The sequence below is a fragment of the Artemia sp. Qi Xiang Cuo genome, chromosome 20, assembly GCF_049724085.1.
Source record: "Artemia sp. Qi Xiang Cuo chromosome 20, ASM4972408v1, whole genome shotgun sequence".
Classification (NCBI taxonomy): Eukaryota; Metazoa; Arthropoda; class Branchiopoda; order Anostraca; family Artemiidae; genus Artemia; species Artemia sp. Qi Xiang Cuo.
This window is the reverse complement of record NC_142813.1, coordinates 38,310,832-38,326,893: the sequence shown is the minus strand read 5'-3', so window position 1 is coordinate 38,326,893 and position 16,062 is coordinate 38,310,832. Positions and strand designations below refer to the sequence as shown.

At 37.1% G+C, this 16,062-nt stretch overlaps 1 protein-coding gene across 1 annotated transcript in view; it reads right to left on the bottom strand.

Moving 5' to 3' along the window:
* Nucleotides 1-10,479: 10,479 nt before the first annotated feature.
* LOC148940170 (gamma-aminobutyric acid receptor subunit beta-like) overlaps nucleotides 10,480-16,062 on the bottom strand; it is a 35,614-nt gene continuing 30,031 nt past the window's right edge. Inside the window, exon 3 of the mRNA XM_089106310.1 lies at nucleotides 10,480-13,681. Within this exon, the coding sequence (XP_088962436.1) occupies nucleotides 13,472-13,681 (210 nt within the window). The 3' untranslated portion in view covers nucleotides 10,480-13,471. The remainder of the gene's footprint in view (nucleotides 13,682-16,062) is intronic.

Here is a 16,062-nt window from a genome sequence, read left to right as displayed (position 1 = left end):
CCAATAAATATTATTTTGGCATTCATTTCCGTCAGGGACTGTGCTCATCAAATTATGCTGTTTTCTTTCTTAGTCCGGGCAATCCAAAACACATTCATAATCCAGGCATTACTGTAGAGTTGGCAATGGACAATGCAACTGCTGTATATTTTATCTTTTATTTTATCAATTTTATCTATATTTTATATTTTTATCTTTATGTATATTTTATTTTACTTTTTATCTTTTTTCCGGCCTTATTACATCCAATAGATTGTCATAGTATTTAACGCAAGGCTCAATCGATCTAAAAGTACATATTCTTTAGCCCCTTTAAAGGACAGCACTAATCAATTGGCAACTCTCAGCCCAACAGTCCCCTACACGTTCCCATTCTGCCCCGTTCCTCCAGCGCCAAAAGCTGTTAATTATTCAAGAGAGTCATTTGAATGAGAAGGGTCAAAGGTGAAAACAAATGCACCCCTAGTAACGACCTGACAACAGCTCCTCTAAAGGCAACAATCACAAACTTTTCAAAAAGCCCACAAAAAAGAGAGAATTTATAAGTTGGTTTTAGCACAAAATGGTGGCCTTGGTACATCTTGTGAAAATCAGATTCATCTAATGATTTTCAAATCTTCACAATGGAGGGGCCTAGGATGACACCTTTGAGCCCTTTTTTACTAGAATTGGAAATACTACAAGATGAGGAATCAAAATCCCCTCTATACTCTCCCTCCTTTTCATTGTTCACTAAAATATTCTTTAAAAGCTTTCGGGAACGCTGATTATAAATCAAAGGCTAATTTTTGCAACATACATGTCAAAACATAAAAGAACATCTTTTATGATGATGATTAGGTTCTGTATCAGTTCTGTCATTTCGATACAATTATAAAAAAAAAACAGTGCTTCCATTTCAACTATATTTTAGGGTAGACGACATTATTTTGAATGTTTCTTCTTTAATATTTTTAGACCTACCTTAGTACTTTATTTACTTTAAATTTGGATTTTCCACTTTTTTCCTTGCCGAGCCTATGGAATTGTGCTACGAAAATAGGATAGACCCGCAAAATTTGAAACAAAATAACCAACGTGGAAGGACCGACATGAATACAAATAGAAGCACCTATGCACATTTACGATTTTACTTGCTTAAAAAAGAAGTACTAGAAGTTGTGAAGAGCCTTTGTCACAATTTCATGGTAAAAGCCTATGTGAAACAAATTGAGTCTGTTCAGTCTGTGAACTTTAAAAGAGAAGAGTTCTTCCTACCCGCCTCTAAGGTTTATCTGGGACCAGAATCGATCGCCCGTCTGTTTTCCTTACAAGGAAAAGATACAAAGTTCATGGAGAAATACAATCAGCATCAAGTAAGTAGAATGCTTCGTCTGGATTCTGCAGCCTGTATAGGAATTCCACGTTTCATGGCACCTTTCCAAGACAGATTACCAGACTAGTTATTTGGCAGTGTATAATGTGGTCAAACAGGTTTTGTTCTGTTATTGTTGTCAATTGCACAATGAATGTACGTCATGAGTTCACGTGCACATTCTTATAAAAACTGATATGATATAAAGTAGTCAAACATGTTTTGAGAGTATGGTCGTAATAATATAATGTGGTCAAACAGGTTTTTTTCTGTTATTGTTGTCAATTGCACAATGAATGTACGTCATGAGTTCACATGCACATTCTTAAAAAACTGGTACATTTAAAAAGGTGTAATGAGATTTGCGAATTGGAGTGTAGGATTCGCGAATTTGATCCTACTAAGGTGGAGAAAAAAAGAAAAGGGTTTAGCATTTGCAAATACTTCAAGGTGTTGTCAATTTAAAATAGTTCAGAAATAAAAAAAAATTAACAAGAAATGGCTAAAAAGTGTTTTGAGTGAAATGGGGTGATTGTCTACTGTATAATACACATGTTATGTTTGGACAGTGTTGTCAATTTAAAATAGGTTAACGTTCCTTCGTTCCCCTCTTTCTTAGGGCTGGGGGTGGGGAGTTAATTATGGCGGGAAAAACCAAATTAATCAGAATTAATATAAATGCATGTTCTCCCGCAGGGGGACGGCTCAGCGGCCCGTCGTATGCCATTTTCTGAGGGCAAGAGAGGGGGGTCAATTTTGGAGGGAAAACCGAAAATAATCAGAATCGAAAAAAAACGGTATTTGCCTCAAGCGGAAGGCTCAGAGGCCCCTCCTCCCCTCATTTCTGAGGGCAGGGGAGGGGGGGTCAATTTTAGAGGGAAAAACAAAAATACTCAGAATCGAAAATAAATGAGATCTTCCTCAAGGGGAAGGCTCAGCGGCCCTTCGTTCCCCCATTTCTGAGGGCAGGGGAGGGGAGAGGGTTAATTTTGGAGGGAAAACCAAAAATACTCAGAATCGAAAATAAACGGGATCTGCCTCAAGGGCAAGGCTCAGAGGCCCTTCGTTCCCCCATTTCTGAGGGCAGGGGAGTGGGGGGTCAATTTTGGAGTGAAAACCAAAAATACTCATATTCGAAAATAACCAGGGTCTGCCTCAAGGGGAAGGCTCAGAGACCCTACGTCCCAACATTGTGGAGATCAGCGGAGGGGAGGGGTCAAGAGATGAGTGAACTGACAAAAAACACAAGAACATACAAAAACGAGACCTTCCAGAAGGGGAAGGCTCAGCGGCCCTTCGTTCCCCCATTTCAGGGGGAAGGGGAAGGGGGGTCAATTTTAGAGGGAAAACCGAAAATACTCAGAATCGAAAATAAACGGTATCTGCCTCAAGGGCAAGACTCAGAAGCCCCTCATTCCCCCATTTCAGAGGGCAGGGGAGGGGGGGTCAATTTTGGTGGTAAAACCAAAAATACTCAGAATTGAAAATAACCAGGTTCTGCCTCAAGGGGAATGCTCAGAGGCCCTTCGTTCCCCCATTTCTGAGGGCAGGGGAGGGGGGGTCAATTTTGGAGGGAAAACCAAAAATACTCAGAATCGAAAATAAACGGGATTTGCCTCAAGGGGAAGGCTCAGAAGCCCTTCGTTCCCCCATTTCTGAGGGCAGGGGAGGGGGGGGGGGTTCAATTTTGGAGGGAAACCCAAAAATACTCAGAATCGAAAATAAACGGGATCTGCCTCAAGGGTAAGGCTCAGAGGCCCTTCGTTCACCCATTTCTGAGAGCAGGGGAGGAGGGGGGTCAATTTTGGAGGGAAAACCAAAAATACTCAGAATCTAAAATAAAAGGGATCTGCAACAAGGGGAAGGCTCAGAGGCCCCTCCTTCTCCCATTCCTAAGGCCATGGGAGGGGGGGGGGGTCAATTTTAGAGGGGAAACAAAAATGCTCAGAATCGAAGTTTTCCTTATTTCTAGTTGAAAATGCTTATTTTTTAATTTAATTGTGATGAAAAGTCAAAAGTCTAACATAAAGAACAAGGTAGTTCGGAGGGGGGCTCGTTACTGATATTGATATTAGTGCATAAACTACCAACTGACAAAAATATCCAGAACTTTTTTTCTTATAGAATGAACTTTGAAGACATTTCTTCATCTGAATTTGCTCTAGAAATATCATGCAAAATGAACTATCCTATCAGCCATTGCTTTGTCGAATTTTGAGCAAAAACAAAAGGATTGTAACACCTGATTGGCCCGTTTTCCAACTTTTACCTTGAGAATCGACGTTGTTAGCAAAATTTCAAAAGGATCGTTTATGAGTGCTGGCGTATCTGATGAAATAATTTAGGTCGTATGATCAATTTAATTTATTTTTTTTTTAATTCAGTAGTTTTTCAGTAAGGACACTCGATAACATAAAAGTGTCTGATTCAAACTTTTACCTTGAGAATTGATGTTGTTAGAAGCATTTCAAAAGGATCGTTTATGAGTGCTGGCGTATCTGATTAAATAATTTAGGTCGTATGATCAATTTAATTTTTTTTTTTTTAATTCAGTAGTTTTTCAGTAAGGACACTCGATATCCTAAAAGTGTTTGATTCAAACTTTTACCTTGAGAATTGATGTTAGTAGAAGAATTTCAAAAGGATCGTTTATGAGTGCTGGCGTATCTGATGAAATAATTTAGGTCTTATGATAATTTTTTGTTAATACAGTAGTTTTTTTTTAGTAAGGAAACTCGAGAAAACACGCACACAGAGAGAACACACACACACAGATACGAAACACACATAGAGACGACACAAGCATAGAGACAACACACACACACACAGAGACGACACCCATACAGAGACGACACACACACACACAGAGAGATGACACACACACACACACAGAGACGACATGCTCAAAGTGACGACTTACACAGAGAGACGACAAACACACACACACACACACAGAGACGACAAACACACAGAGACGAGACACATAGAGAGACGACACACACACAGAGAGATGACAAACACACAGAGACAACACACACACACAAAGAGACAACACACACACACACACACACAGATACGAAACACACAAAGAGACGACACACACACACAGAGACGACACACACACACACACACACATAGAGACACCACAGACACAGAGACTACAAAACATACAGATAAAGCACAAAAAAAGAGACGACAAAATCACAAAGAGACGACACACACACACACAAAGAAAACAACCATGGATACAACACACGCACAGAGACGACACACGCACAGAGACGACACACACACACACAAAGAAACCAAGCACAGAGACAACACGCACACAGAGACAACACACACACAGACACAGAGACGACACACACATAGCGACGAAACACGCACAGAGACGACACACACACAGAGAGACGACAACACACATAGCTACGAAACACGCACAGAGACGACACGCACACAGAAAACAGCACACACACACACACACACACACACTCACAGAGACGACACAAACATAGCGACGACACACACACAGAGACGACAACGCACAGAGAGAAGACACACGCACAGAGACGACATATACACACACACACACAGAGAGAGAGAGAGAGAGAGAGACGAAAAACACACAGAGATGACACACGCACACAGAGACGAAACACACACATAGAGACGACACATGCACAGGGACGATACACACACACACAGAGACGACGACACACACACATAGCGACGAAACACACACACAGAGACGACACACACACACAGACAGAAGACACACGCGCAGAGACGACACACACAGAGACGGCACACACACACACACAGAGATGATACACACATACGGAGACGAAACACCCATAGAGACGACACACACACAGAGACTATACACATACAGAGTCAACACACACACAGAGAGACGAGACACATAGACAAGAAATGACAAAAACACACAAAGAGATGACATACACACACAGAGACGAAACATACATAGAGACGACACACGCATAGATACAACACACACACACAGAGACAACACACACAGAGAGACGACACACCCACAGAGACGACACACTCAAAAGTGACGACTTACACATAGAGAAGACACACACACAGAGACGACAAACACACAGATTTTCATAGTTCATTTTGAATTTCTTTCATTGAAATGCAAGAGTTGGAATATTTCAGTAGTGTTTTGTTGTGCTTTACCTTGTCAAAGTTACATTCTCTTAATTTTTCAAAGTTCATTTTGAATTTCATTCGTGAAATGCAAGAGTTGGAATATTTCAGTAGTGTTTTGTCGTGGTTTACCATTGTCACTGTTACATGCTTTTGATTTTTCAAAGTTCATTTCGAATTTCTTTCGTTGAAATGCAAGTGTTTTGTCGTGGTTTACCTCGTCACAGTTATATTCTCTTGATTTTCCAAAGTTCATTTTGAATTTCTTTCCTTGAAATGCAAGAGATAGAATATTTCAGTAGTGTTTTGTTGTGCTTTACTTTGTCACAGTTACATTCTGTTGATTTTCATAGTTCATTTTGAATTTCTTTCATTGAAATGCAAGAGTTGGAATATTTCAGTAGTGTTTTGTTGTGCTTTATCTTGTCACAGTTACATTTTCTTAATTTTTCAAAGTTCATTTGGAATTTCTTTCGTGAAATGCAAGAAACTTAAGTCTATTTTTGGATCGAAAAATAAAACTATTTCTTTAAAATCTGAGCTAATAAGGGTTTTTTGACCGTAAACTCTAGTTTCTTGTAATAAAATTATGGAAAACACATTTTTCTAGTTCAAATGTGAAACTTAAGTCCAGTTTTGGATGCTCATAATGATGAAGACTGATTGTTCTAATTTAAAATTTTTTTTTTCATAAAACAAAATATATTTTTTTTTACTTTGAAATTATTCAACTTTATTTATTTTTACTCTTATTAGTTGTTACATATCTTAAAATGACAAAATATCTTTCTTGAATTCACCTCTTGGATACACAATATAGAAATTATAAAAAAAATGTAATTTCCAGACTTCATTTGCATGCAAGATACCGAGAGTTCAATGACTCCTCCCCGCAATGAATTCTAAGGGTTTTATGACTCCTCCCCAAAATGAATTCAGATGATTTTAGGAGTCATCCCCCTTAGCCATGGCTCCATTCGACCTTGAGCGAAGGTATAAAAGTTTGATGATGTATTTCTCTTCTTAACAAGTATATTAATACCTTCCAATATGATAGGACTCTATCAGACAGCATTTATCGGTTTGAGAAAATTATCTTCTGATGTTATCTTTGAATATGCATTTTTATTATTGTCAATGGAACTTGAAGAAATTGACTGTTATCATTGGATAGTGAACTACAACATGTATGAGTATGATAAAAGGTTGTAGAGTACTACATTACATCGTATAAACAGACTGGGATTCTACGATAGAGTGATTAAACCACTTAATAATAGTGGTCAGGAACTGAGAAATGTCCAGGAGGAAGTCAGTGAAATTTGCAGCTTTTTCGGGGTTGAAGCACTCTATGTAAAGGGTAATGTACCTACAGATAAAGTTTTAATTCAAAAGTGTAACCCTAGGGTTTCACTTTTCACTCTCGAAGAAAATAAGTCTCTCAAATTTGATAGGGGTTTATCATCATCCTGAAGACGATGTAAGGTCCTTTGCACGCTGGATACCTAAGGTCATATCTGATCGTGGTAAATGCATTATATACGGTAAAAACTATTCCATACCATGGGACCATCATTTCTGGATTATTAAGAGTGAACGTGTGTATGACTAAGTGTCATAATATAATTTTGTATCAATATTCTAGATAGCATTATTTCATTAAAAATATGTTATGTTTTACGTTGTTATTTTTTCATTATTTTTAGAGTAAGCAAGTATATTAACAGTTTAGAATGTATGTTAAAACATCGGAGATTTGAGAAAAGGAATTTGCATACATCTATTGTCAGACACATGAGGTAACACTGACAAAATCTAGGTATCAGAATGAATAAATTCTTTGTCAACATCCGTTGTTGGATTTGTCATTATGTCATTATGAAAAAATTGTAAGTAAGTAAGTAAGTAAGTAACAAACTCTTTCTTGAATTCACCTTTTGGATACACAAAGAAGACATTTCATTCAAGAAAATATGAAAATATTTGTAAGTAAGTAACACACTCTTTCTTAAAGTCACCCCTTGGATACACAATACAGATACTTTATTCAAGAAATTATCAAAAATCGTAAGTAACAAATTCTTTCTTTAATTCGTCCTTTGTACGAACAATATAGAAATTTAGTTCAATAAATTTTGGAACCAGAATGTAAGTAAGTAACAAACTCTATTATCTATCAGCATTACGATTTGCATATTTTGAATAATTCATACAATGTTGTAACATTAGTATGTATTTTATTTCTTTTAGCTTAGACGAAAGTCCGAGCGTGCAAGTAAATTATTTCATCAGATACGCAAGCACTCATAAACGATCCTTTTGAAATTCTTCTAACAACATCAATTCTCAAGGTAAAAGTTTGAATCAAACACTTTTAGGATATCGAGTGTCCTTACTGAAAAACTACTGAATTAAAAAAAATAAATTAAATTGATCATACGACCTAAATTATTTCATCAGATACGCCAGCACTCATAAACGATCCAATTGAAATTCTTCTAACAACATCAATTCTCAAGGTAAAAGTTTTAATAAAACATTTTTAGGATATCAAGTGTCCTTACTGAAAAACTACTGAATTAAAAAAAAAATTAAATTGATCATACGACCTAAATTATTTCATCAGATATGCCAGCACTCATAAACGATCCTTTTGAAATTCTGCTAACAACGTCGATTCTCAAGGTAAAAGTTCTAAAACGCGCCAATCAGATGTTACAATCCTTTTGTTTTTGCTCAAAATTCGACAAAGCAATGACTGTTAGGCTAGTTTATTTTGCATGATATTTCTAGAGCCAATTAAGATGAAGAAATGCCTTCAAAGTCAAGGCTATAAGAAAAAAAGTTCTGGATATTTTTGTCAGTTTGTAGTTTATGCACTAATATCAATATCAGTAACGAGCCCCCCTCCGAAATATCTTGTTCTTTATGTTAGACTTTTGACTTTTCATCACAATTAAATTAAAAAATAAGCTTTTTCAAATAGACATAAGGAACATCTTTAAAAAAAACCAAGACGAATGGAAATTATCTTCGAATCTGAGCATTTTTGTTTCCCCTCTAAAATTGACCCCCCCCCCTCTCTCCTGTCCGCAGAAATGAGGGACAGAGGGGCCGCTGTGCTTTGCCCTTGAGGCAGATCCTGTTTATTTTCGATTCTGAGTATTTTTGGTTTTCCCTCCAAAATCGCCCCCCTCCCCTGCCCTCAGAAATCGGGGTACCAAGGGCCTCTGAACCTTCCCCTTGAGTCGGATCCCGTTTATTTTCGATTCTGAGTATTTTTTGTTTTCCCTCCAAAATTGACCCCCCTCCTCTGCCATCAGAAATGGGGGAACGAAGTGCCTCTGAGCCTTGCCCTTGAGGCACATCTCGTTTTTTTTTATTCTGAGTATTTTCGGTTTTCCCTCCGAAATTGACCCCCCCCCCTACCCTGCCCTCAGAAATGGGGGAACGAAGGGCCTCTGAGCCTTCCCCTTGAGGCAGATCCTGTTTATTTTCAATTCTGAGTAATTTTTTGTTTTCCCTCCAAAATTGAACCCCCCCTCCCCTGCCCTCATAAATGGGGGAACGAAGGGTCTCTGAGCCTCGCCCTTGAGGCAGATCCCGTTTATTTTCGATTCTGAGTATTTTTGGTTTTCCCTCCAAAATTGACCCCCCCCTCCCCTGCCCTCAGAAATGGGGGAACGAAGGGCCTCTGAGCCTTGCCCTTGAGGCAGATCCCGTTTATTTTCGATTTTGAGTATTTTTGGTTTTCCCTCCAAAATTGACCCCCTCCCCTGCCCTCAGAAATGGGGGAACGAAGGGCCTCTGAGCCTTCCCCTTGAGGCAGATCCCGTTTATTTTCGATTCTGAGCATTTTTGGTTTTCCCTCCAAAATTGACCCTCCCCTGCCCTCACAAATGGGGGAAGGAAGGGCCTCTGAGCCTTCCCCTTGAGGCAGATCCTGTTTATTTTCGATTCTGAGTATTTTTGTTTTTCCCTCCAAAATTGACCCCGCCTCCCCTGCCCTCAGAAATGGGGGAACAAAGGGCCTCTGAGCCTTGACCTTGAGGCAGATCCCGTTTATTTTCTATTCTGAGTATTTTTGGTTATCCCCCCAAAATTGACCGCCCCCTCCCCTGCCCTCAGAATTGGGGGAACGAAGGGCCTCTGAGCCTTGCCCTTGAGGCTGATCCCGTTTATTTTCGATTCTGAGTATTTTTGGTTTTCCCTCCAAAATTGACCCCCCCTCCCCTGCCCTCAGAAATGGGGGAAAGAGGGGCCTCTGTGCCTTCCCCTTTATGCTGATCCCGGTTATTTTGGCTTCTGATTATTTTGGTTTTCCTTCAACAATTTACCCCCTCCGCGTGCCCACAAAACTAGGGGACCGATGGGCCGCTGTGCCGTACTCTGCAGGCAAATACCGCGGTTTTTTTTATTCTGTTTATTGTGTTTTGCACCTCACCATTTTACCCCCCCCCTCCCCTGCTCTCAACAAATGTGGCAGGAGGGACTGTTAAACTAATTTAAGTTTACAACACAGTCCAAAAAACACAGTTTTATTATACAGTACACAATCACCCCATTTCACCAAAAACGCTTTTTTGCCATTTCTTGTTAATTTTTTTTATTTCTAAACTATTTTAAATTGACAACACATTGAAGTATTTGCAAATGCTAAACCCTTTTCTTTTTTTTCTCCACCTTAATAGGATCAAATTCACGAATTTTCAATTTTCAATTTTCTATTTTTTCCATTTTCTAAAAAAAAAACAGAACAGAAAACCGAGAAAACGGTGGAAAAAAAACAGAAACAGAAACGGAAGAGGCAACGGTGCCGACCCTTACTACAGAGTTAAACCAATGAAATTAAAGCCCATTTTTAGTTGGAAGTAAAGGAAATTATCGTTTGTTTTAGCCGCTTGTTTAAGTTCTGTATTCTATTCGTTAACAAAAAGACAATAGTTTTTCTACAATTGTTATTGCAAGAACACGTGAGCGTTTAACACAAGTTAACACAGTACATAACATAGTACTGTGATAGTACATAACATATTCGATTGTTCTACTTCATCAAATCTACCAAATATTTATAATACTTCTTCATGAGTAAATGGCAGGTATAAGCAAACACATAAACATTAAACAAAAAAAACAATTTACGTCAAGTCCTAGAGTCACCGCCAAGGCCGTATCAAGGATTGTGTTAGAGGGGAAGCGGGTGGCTAAAAAAACGTAACAAAACGCATCAAAAATTTGTTTAAATGCATTTCTATTACTTTTTATGACCCAGACAAAAATTGGGGGAGGGTGTTTAAACAAGGTAACCTCCTTGGATACAACCCTGGTCACAGTTTAATAGCCAAAAAGCAGTCATTACTAAAATACAGGAATTATTTTCTTATTTTAAAAATCCCGATCCTAATGTGTACTTTATTTTCAGTAATTTTGTGGCAAATCTTCAGCTAGAAACTGATTTTAAAATGTCACGTAAGTAATCGTTTTTTTTCTAGAGGAAAAAAAACTATTGGGAAATGAAGACAGCTATTTGGAAGTTAGAACATGAGATGACCCTTAAGCTACAAATGTATTAATACTCCCTATAGACACGGAATTGCTCTTTTTCCTTTTTCTTATTCTACGGGTTTCAGTTTTTGGGTATATAACTCTTGAAAACTTAACAGGGAATATTTATAATTATGTATTTTGTTTTTCTAGTGAATAAAAACCAACGAAAATCCAATATTTTAAGAGAATTTTTTACATTACAGGTTCAGAGGAGGGGAGAACGGTCAAAGACGTGAATCCTTCGGTGTAGTCTTGGCTTGCAGTTAATATAATTTTTAATCTTCAAAGAAAATTGCACATGCTACTCTCTTACTATTAATAAGATTTTATTGTGGCTGCAGTGGCAGCTGCCAAGAAGGGACTGGGCTTAAAATCAAACTAGAGAGAAATAGAGAATTTACTTGAAAAGAAAAAATATTATGGCTTAAAGCTTTTTGCTCTTCTTACTGAAAATTCGTCTAAATAAAAAATCAAGTTTTTTGTTCGATCTATTGGCTTGAAATAAAGTCGATCATAGCCATCAAGATATTAGGTTCTCAATAATAAAAAAAACAAGTCTTTACATATTCGTATCTTCAAGTTCATTTGCCAGGCTATATAATTACTTTTGCCAAATTTATTATGATTTCTCAAGATGATTAAATGATCTCCAGCCCCCACCCCAGAAGACAACAAATTGAAAGCGGTGCAAATTTTATAACATTTGAGAAAACTTACATTTTTTTCTGGGAAAAAACATTAAATTTTAAAGGCTTCTTGTAGACTCTCTCTTCCTTGGCAAAATTTCTGTTGGACACCCTCGTACAAAAAAAAACCTTACATCACTGCTTTTCGGCTTCTATACATCACAGAAAACATACTTATAAAAATTGTCATCACAGGCCTGATCTTAAATTAATAGTCACTAAGAAATATCAATTATCCGGTTGGTTTGGTATTTATAATCATTTCTTCATTGCTGATCACTCGTCCAAGGAACTGTTCGTTTAACTATACAAGCTTGCATATGCAGTGTTGGACACACTTTGTTCATTGTGTTATATTTTTTTTAGCAGCACTTTGATGGATGGCCATACCTAGGCTATTATTGGGAACACTATACCCTTATGGGAACAAACATACAAAAAGGCCATACCTTCATAAAATTGTGTTATGCACATTGCACTCATATTATTAAAAAATTTAAAAAGAAAATACACCCAACAAAACATTGTTAAATCTGTCTGTAGACCATATCTTAACGCTTAAGGATGCCCTAAAAGAGGGAGGGGGCATGATGATTTCAGCCCTTAGAAGAACAAAAATATCCAAAAGTATAAAATGGTGTCGATAAAAAAAATACTACCCTTTATAGCGAAAAATGTTTTTTTTAAACCTTTGCCACCCCTATTCCAAATTAATCGCGGAGTCTAAAACTGAGCTATTTTAAGAGATCTTGTTTTTCTATTTACCTCATCAAAGTGCAGAATATTTCTTGTCCAATTTTAAATGCTTTTATCCATGACGTAAATATTTTTTTTTAGTTAACAAAAATATATGCCTATATGACTTTGTATCTTCAATTAAAAATCAAAAATACAAGAGAAACACAAATATTGAAGACGAAAGAAAATAAAATGCAAAACTAAAAAAAAATTTTCACTGATAGAATTTTATGCGTCACAATTTTAATTATAAGCAAGACAAATATTACACTTGTTAAGAACATTCTTGTCATTTGAACTGTAAAATCTAAAATCTGAGTTCATAATTATTTTTTATATAAAACGTTTGGAGCCAAAAGATATTGTATATGGGCAAGACTGTATTCAGGGGGAACTATAAGGTTTGAACCCCCACTCCCCAATATTTTGTCGGACTCGTGAAAACGTCACAAAAATGTATATAAACAAATTTGTGATGCGTTTCATAAAGTTTTTTTGTAAACCCCTTTTCCGAAAATAATTCTGGTTGCGTCCTTGTTTGTGATGACCTGTAAAGAGGAAAGATTTGAATAGATTGAGATGGAGGAAGAGTGTGCGTAGCTGTGTTGGCCTCAGGTGGCTTGATGCTGCGATGAGTTGTTAGCAGTAGCAGTGGTAGTTTTATGGAAATAGTCTATTTGATAATTTACAGCTACGATTTTTAGAATAAAGATCAATATGCCTTTCCAGTTACCTCAAGAATATTGCACAGAGCTAAAAAATTTCTAAATTGTAGTATAGTGGAATTCCGATCCATTTACACTGATGAAAATCATAACAGGGCTCAAAATAAGCTGTTCAACCGGGGTATCAACTTACACATCACTGGTTTAACTTAGAATGTTTCGGCATTAGTTTAGTATTCCTCGACATTTCGTCTTTGAACTAAAAACCTATAAATATACTGAAGTAGAATTTCACTTGAGAGTATTTACTCTTTCTTAAAAAATGTAAGATCTTCAGCCACTACATCAGATATATGGAGATATATGATCCAATACATTAGGTTAAAGCATATAAAACATACTGGAAAGACCACCCTGGAGTACTTGTCTATGTCTGATGGAGTGACACCATACATCTTATTCAAGTCCTTTCCAGGTGGCAAAAGAGAGGAGACGTCGTCAGGCGTCCCATTAACCTGTAAAGAAAGAAAAGTATCGATATCTATTTTATTAAACGAGCAATTACGGTATATGGGTGTATATGTTATTACTGAAAATGGACATTATATTATTTTTCTTAAAACTGGCATTTTAACACTTTCCGGTATGAAAAAACGATTTAGATGGGTCACAACTTTTGGAAAATCCGTTTTCCCTCCCATCCCCCTTAATATACCCGTACAACCCGTCTGATAACAGAAATTAGCTGATCGGAACCAACTGCCAGCCTGAAGGGTGATTATATCTATTTAGGTTTGATTGTGTCTAATCACGGTAAATTGTTATAAGTTCCAATCTGGGTTAATTAAATTTCTCTTTAGCGATTTGTATGCAAGAGAATGAACACATTTTAATTGTTTTAATGACGTTTGTTAGAACAATTATAACTTCAGCACTCTTTATTTTTCCGGTCTGAAAAAAAAACGGTCTAGATACGTCACGACACGACCTTAGAAAATTTCTTTCGGGCCTTACTTATGAAAAAAAAGTATTTTTCATACGAAAGAAATTCATGTGTATTTCTAATCATTGTATTCCCTTTATTAGGTTTTGCTATGCAACTTGAAAATGGATAGCGCGTCGGACTATCCATGAATGGATAGCGTAATGGATGGACGCGCAATGAAATGCGCGTGCATTTCTAATGATTATAAATGCACATTCATGTGCATTTCTAATCATTGTATTTCCTCTATTAGTTTTTACTATGTTGCTTAGTGCAATGGATAGCGCATCGGAAGTAAATTTTTCATTTATATTTTTCTTTAATAGTCAAATTTTCCCTACATTTTCTGATGAATGACTCGCAAATACTTGGAATAGCTTAGAATAAATTTTGTTGGAGATAAGGATCTGTGCTAAATATTTTAAACAGTACATTACAATTTAATTGTTAATAGCATAGAATAATTTATCAATATAAATATACAATCAGGTTTACCGAATAAAACAAAATTAAAGCTCCTAAAGAAACTTTTTTCACCGCGAAGCTCGTTTCCCTTGTATTATATATAGAAACGAATGCATGAAACGAGAATATAAACCATCCAAGGGTGCATCCATAATTTTTGTTCGAGAGAGGTTTTTTTTTTCGTGGTGTAGAGGTTAAAAAAAGACTTTGAAAGGCACTTCAGAAATTTGTTTTAATGCTATTTTTTATGGAACGTTTTAACGCGTCGGACAAAACTTCTGGGGGAGGGGGAGCATAAACCCAGTAAATCCCCTCCCTGGATACGGTCTGGAAGGGATGCATAAAGTCGATATGAAGAATATAAACGTGTAAATGATTTTTGGGTTAGGATGGCAAATGAGCATAAACATGTATCCGCTTTCATTTCTGCCAGGCTGAGCATTATCAAATCACAAAGATGTAACAATAATAATAATAATTAGTTTTATTACCCACGAAAGTTTTATTAGTTTTATTACCCGTGAAAAGAAACAACAAAACAATCGCACTAGCCAAGATATACACAACTATTCACACAATTGCATTGAAAAAACAACAACTGTGTTTTGGATTAATTGGGATACGGAAAGCTGCCGACTGTTCCGATGTGACGTTCCGATGCGTTGTTGTTATTGGTAAAAACAAAAAAGCAGAAGCGTTGCTGATTCCTAGCCGGAAGATCAGCAACATAAATAATAAATCTTATTGTTTACAAGGCAATAAACAAAAACACATCCCAATCAAGATTCAAGTTTCGGTCAAAACGGACAGCCTAATAAGCACAGTCTAGTCAGGGGCGGATCCAGGATTTTTTAGGGGGGGGGCAAATAGGTTGATCCAATAAACTTGCGTCAGGAGCAAGTTTAATTAATGCAAAATTGTGTTAATTAAGTAAATTAAACTACCCTCACCCCCCCCCCCTGGATCCGCCACTGAGTCTAGCCAGCCCAGGTTAGAAACTCAAAATTCTGCTTATTTGTCAATGGAAATAGAACATATTCAAAAATTTGCTTCTAAAATGATACAAGGGACTGGGTTATTGTTTCTACAATATGGCCATTGAGTTCTTCAACTAATCCACTTTGTTCAGGTTATCCGATTTGTATGAAAATCGGGACATCAATAAAAGCAAACGAGACACATTCGTTTATTCTTCCCCATTCTTTCCCAATCAGCAGACTTACCGGGAATCAGAACAAACGACAACCTATGAAGTGTCGTATGAGCAGATCTAAGGTTCCAGGTGTTCTTAGTTAACTTGGTTACACAACACGCCAAGTAGCTACGAGTTTACTTTATTTTCTCTGTCACCCTGTTGTTTACAAGAATGTGGAAATAAAACACCGAATGCTTATTTACTGACAGGACAATCTCCAATCAGCCAAGGATTTTTCAACAATAGAAATG